Raw genomic sequence first — 5,731 nt, 5'->3', positions numbered from 1 at the left:
CTTCAAACACCACAAGTCTGGGAAGATGCCCTTGATTTATTCTTTAAATTGAAGGAAAAGACAAATGTTTGATAACAGCAATACAGCAGATGCAAGCTTTCAAAAAAAGCAAAACATGTATAAGTTAAAAAACACTTAGATCAGTTTTGTTAACTTGTGCAAAAAAGTACTATGGCAATCCAAATTAACATTTAGAGATATCTCAAAATGAGTTTCAGATATCTTAAAATGTAATTTACTTTTTTAAATATCTGAAACTCACTTTAAGATATCTTAAAATAATTTCCTTCACATTTTAAGGTATGTGCAATACATTTTGAGATATCTCAAATGCATTTCAAGATATCTCAAATACATTTTCAAATATCTCAAAATAATTGTGTCAGATAATTTTCAGATATCTTAAATTGACCTTTTGTGCATTTTAAGATATTTTAAATGCATTTCAAGATAACTCAAAATCATTTCTTGTAAAACTGCCTATTATTTCAATGGAACTTCTTGTTTATTACAAGATATCTTAAAATGTATTTGAGATATCTTGAAATGAGCAGGAAGTGATGTTGAGATATCTGAAAATGTATTTTCAGATATCTCAACATAACTTCCTGCACATTTTAAGATATCTCAAATACATTTTGAGATATCTTAAAATAGACAGGAAGTCCCATTGAAAGAATAGGCAGTTTTACAAGAAATGATTTTGAGATATCTCGAATTGCATTTAAAATATCTTAAAATGCATTTCACATATTTCAAAATGTACAGCACATCATTTCAAGATATCTTGAAATCTACTTGAAATATCATAAAATGCTTTTTAGATTTCTTAAAATAGATGCATTTTTAGATATCTGTAATTCATTTTGAGATATCACTAAATGTTAATTTGGCTTGCCATAAAGTGCAGAAATTTTGACTGAAGAACTTCAATCTGTTAACCACCAGCAGTAACAATAGCTTGGAACAATGTATACTTTGTATGTGCAAAATACTTCATTTATATTGTCAACCTTATTAATAAAACAGTCAGCCAACATCAATAAATTGCCTTTCAATTAAACAGCATTTTGCATTTAAAGATAAACAAATTGTTGATCAATAAAGCCCAAAGCCTGGAGAATTCAAAATTCCAAAGCTAATATGAAATTTGAAACTGTCATATGATGAATGTAGTGGCAAGCATAATGTATTGCTGCAAGTGTTGGCAGTTGGAAACGGGGAATTATCATGCAGGAATTTTATTGTTGGCCTTGGCTCAAATCCCAGTGGTGGAATCATCTTCAGTCCTGTTGCAAACATGACAATATCTTCTAAAGTTGGATCTGTAGACGAGATGTTACCTTAGGAGGACAAAGGGAACACAACAGAAATATCTTTTAATGATGTAACATCAAGGTAGGTTAAAGAAATATTCTAACCAAAAATTATAATTTCACAAATAATTTGAGTTTTTATGTTTTGATATTGTTTGCTGTTGGTCAGCATTAATCCATTTGACTCCTATTTTAGCAGCAATTTCCTTACCTTTTTTCTCCATAGAAACATGAGATTGAAATTCTTTTCTGTGATAACTACATATAACACTGAGTAAAAAGCAGCTTTTTAAAATCACTTTTGATTTAAGTATTTCTTTAAACAGAGAACAAAAACATGCCTAATTATGACTGAACAGTACACTGAACAATACACTAGTTCTGATGTTAAGACAATATATTTACTACTTCTTACACAATTTTATTGCCAATTATGATAGTAGTTACTTCTGAAACCATCAAGTACTACAATAATAGATATAATTTTTTTGAAAACATCTAAGAAAAGTTTATTTATGAATTTGTTTGCTCTGTAATCTATGGTGCATAAATTCCTTCAAATTAAAATCTGCACAATTTGAGTTATTAAAATTAGATAACTTTAATATGTAGCACAATAAACATATCTTTCTATGCCTTTGTATAAGAATAGAAAATCACTGTTTGGCACCTTCAATATCTAGCAGATAATCTGCCCAGTAAGATGCAATCCTTCCTTCTTCGCGTCTCTTGTTGCTACCCGCCACACTAAATTCAACTCTGAAGATGCTTTCAATGAGCTCAGAGCTGAGACTTTGAGTACTGAAGCACAAATAAGGTTCAAACGCTGATGGACTTTCTATAATTTTCTGAAGCACATTGAGGGTTGACAATCCATCTTTGAATCTATTAAAAAAATAGTTGTCACTGTCATGTTTCATACAATATACAGTAAATGTATCTGCCCATTTTAGAGAATCAAAAACCGCTCAGGATATTTACTTAATTTTATGGTGTATGTACCTTTCAATGCATGCAGCATTTCTTGAAAAGAGGTACCATTTTAAAAAATCTTGCACAACACTTTCTCTCTCTCCGATGTCTTTTATGCTATGAAGACATCCAGCCAAAAGGAGCACTGTGCTGTGTTTTGCCATGATGTCTCTCAGGATTGACAAAGATGTGGATGACACTATCTGTTTTTAAAAAGTACACTCCATTAAACTCCATTTGTAAACAATAGTTTTACAAAATTTCCATTACTGATATAATGACAATTTATTAATCAAATTAAATTAAAACTCTTACCTCCTGAAGCACATTCTGAATGTCTGGATCTGTGACATCTTGAATAGATGGTGAAACATCTGTTTTACCACAGATGTATTCTAGAAAATGTCTGGAGAAAAAGTGTGGAGCAGGGCCACCATGGACAAGTGACACAGCAATTATTCTTCCAATGATGTAATACTCATCCTTGGCAAGTCCTAAAAGTAGACAAAATGGTTTTACCATCTATTTTGTAACTACCTTTGAAATTAAACACCACACACGCTCAAAGAAAAACCCAATTAATATATAATACAAGAGCAGGTGTCCATCGATTTTTCTTGTGTGGTATATTCCTGCATCCTTCCATTGTCTACTCACCCTCTACTGTATATACAAGGGGTTAGCTGATTTGTGTGTTTTCTGTAAATGTTGAAGTTATGTAACATTCTTGTTTATCATAGCACCAGAGAGTGGCAACTTGTTGCATGTTGTGTGGACATGCAAGTAAGAATTTCACTGTACAATTTCACTACAACAATACAAAATTCCTTTATCCTGTCTTTGCCTCATCAGGACTGACTTAAAAGAATTTATGAGGTTGGAACAATAAGGTGATGAAGAAGTATTTTCATAACCAAGATTGGCCGTGTTAATATGAGGTATACATAAGGTAAATACAAGTTTATATGAGTCTGGTACAACAGGCATGACACTTTCTAGAAAGGGTCAAGAGAAAGATGTAATGCTCCCCTCCATCGCCCTTGTTATTGCATATCATTCTAATATTTGCAGTGCTGTTAAGACCAGAATGTCAGGCATAACTGGGATATTTGTTAATGGAAGACCTAGAAATTGGGGCTTTTGAAAGTCAATAGAATTACTTACATTATTTATGTCTACATTTGTCTCACACTTGCTTGTCAGGCAACTTGCATTGCACCTAAGCCCTATCTGTCATCCCTTACTATCTAGAGGCACTCACCAGCAAACACCACCTCCATATCTCGTTCCTGCAGTGGGTGAAAGTGTCCTCAAGGTTTCAGGGGTATGTTCCATCACATCAAGGTGAGGGTCACCAAGTTGTTTTAAAAGGTCTTGACTCACCTCTTGCTTGCAAATTCTATGGATGGGATTGCACAGTATTGAATTTGGGCAACTGAGTATTGCATCTGCACTGTTTGAAGATCGTGTTGTCTTCTTGACTTTGATCTCTAGCACACGCTACAGTGGTTTATGTCTTAGTGTTATATTGTTGAATTCTAGCATATTGGTGTAGCATCCATTGATGCTATTGTTCTGTATTTTTATTTTTGTTTTGATATTGCCTTTTTTGTTACTTTGTGATGTCAAAATGCTGTCACTTTGTATATTTTTAGATACACAATCTGCCATTTTTAAATTTACCATGTGATTGTGGCTGTATTATCATTTTCACTGTCATACTACCACCATCACAAGTTTGCAGTAGTGCTGATCAGCGAGTGTACAAGTTTCTGCATAGTCAAATGAAAATGTGTGCATGTAAAAAGTTTTTTTTTTTTTTGTTATATAAGACTCAGAACCTTTGCTGATTTACTGACTAGGCTTCTGGATTGTGTATTGGGCTTTAGTAATTTGATTAGTTGCTTTCCTGGCTTTAACCTCAACTCCTTTAAGATTTAGATTATTTAATTTTATATCCTGGTCCTTTTGGAACTCTGTTTCTCAGAATGTGCCCTTCTCTTTTTTGGCATAACATACATAATAACAATTAAGAAATAGAACCTTCTAATCTGAGGCTGTGGTTCATTTTCCAGAATGGAGTGACTTGCTCTTTGCATGACCCAGGTGGAAACGTTTAGACATCCTGGGCTCTTGTTCATATGTAAGGCGAGGTGACTGCATGATTTAGAAATCATTCTTACAAATGATGATGTTGTAAAAAGGAAGTTAGATCTTTGTGAAATCTTCTAATTGGCCATCTTACCAGTTTACATCTCCATCATTGACTTTTGAGTAGGAGTTATGGGTACTCAATGAAAGTCTAACACTTGACTACGAGGCCTACTGCTTCTCTGGATTGAAAAAAGGGCCAATTCAGAGTAGTTTGGGAATTAAGTGAAGAGAGAGGGAGTAAGTTAGTATGTTACACTTTTTCCTCAGTAAATGGTTATTGCAAGTAATGTATGGAAGTACTGTAGGTGTACAGAGAATCTATATTAAATTAGACATACATTTGAAACAAAACTGTGTTTCACAAAAGTTTCAAACATAGATTGTATAACTCACTGAATACATTTTAAACAGTAACTGAATAGTCACAAGCAAATGACAAATGATTAATTACATTTTTAAAACTACAATAAATGACTATGACAAATCCTCAAACTGAGTACAGCTGTTTATATTTGGAGTATCATGCTTCATTAGTAAGGGTTACCCAGTAAATAAATTGTACCTGCCTGTACTGTCACATCGCAAAAATTTCTCATTCTCTTTCCCTTCAAGTAAACTGTGTCCTTTTATGTGACACATCAACAACTGTAGAAATTCCCTTTTTGGGCCACCTGCATCAATTCCATCTTCATTTACACCGTAATCATCTGTAAATTTCACCAGCATTGTGTAAGTCGGATCATAGGACTGTCTCTTAAATCCACGCAGGGCTCCTTCCCAAAGATCTCCTCTGTTGATATTGAATCTTGAAACTTTATTAGGTAGTATTTGCATGGCCAGATCAGTCAAAATTGCTTTCACATCAACTGATGGATCTTTAATACTTTAATAAAAAAAAAGTATAATTATGGGTTGCATTTACTAATACATTCATCAGCCTAGAACAATCATGCACGTGTGGACAACCGCTTGTGATTAATATTGAAAAATACTATCCAACAAGATGGCAGCACGGTGGCGCAGTGGGTAGCACTGCTGCCTCACAGTAAGGAGACCTGGGTTTGCTTCCCGGGTCCTCCCTACGTGGAGTTTGCATGTTCTTCCCATGTCTGTGTGGGTTTCCTCCCACAGTCCAAAGACATGCAGTTTAGGTGCACTGGTGATCCTAAATTGTCCCTAGTGTGTGCTTGGTGTGTGAGTGTGTATGTGTGCCCTGCGGTGGCTGGCACCCTGCCCAGGGTTTGTTTCCTGCCTTGCGTCCTGTGTTGGCTGGGATTGGCTCCAGCAGA

The 5,731-nt window shown here is 34.5% G+C and overlaps 1 protein-coding gene across 1 annotated transcript; it reads right to left on the bottom strand.

The window, feature by feature from the left end:
• Window positions 1-1,972: 1,972 nt before the first annotated feature.
• LOC114646928 (G2/M phase-specific E3 ubiquitin-protein ligase-like) lies at window positions 1,973-2,830 on the bottom strand. Its single transcript, XM_051922560.1, has 3 exons — window positions 2,604-2,830; window positions 2,319-2,491; window positions 1,973-2,201 (listed from the first exon to the last, which is right to left on the bottom strand). The coding sequence occupies exons 1-3, from the start codon at window positions 2,808-2,810 to the stop codon at window positions 1,973-1,975; spliced, it is 609 nt and encodes a 202-aa protein (XP_051778520.1). The 5' UTR covers window positions 2,811-2,830.
• Between the last annotated feature and the right edge of the window lie 2,901 nt (window positions 2,831-5,731).

This window comes from Erpetoichthys calabaricus, chromosome 2 (genome assembly GCF_900747795.2).
Source record: "Erpetoichthys calabaricus chromosome 2, fErpCal1.3, whole genome shotgun sequence".
Classification (NCBI taxonomy): Eukaryota; Metazoa; Chordata; class Cladistia; order Polypteriformes; family Polypteridae; genus Erpetoichthys; species Erpetoichthys calabaricus.
The sequence above is the reverse complement of the archived record's forward strand: the minus strand, read 5'-3'. Positions and strand labels throughout refer to the sequence as shown.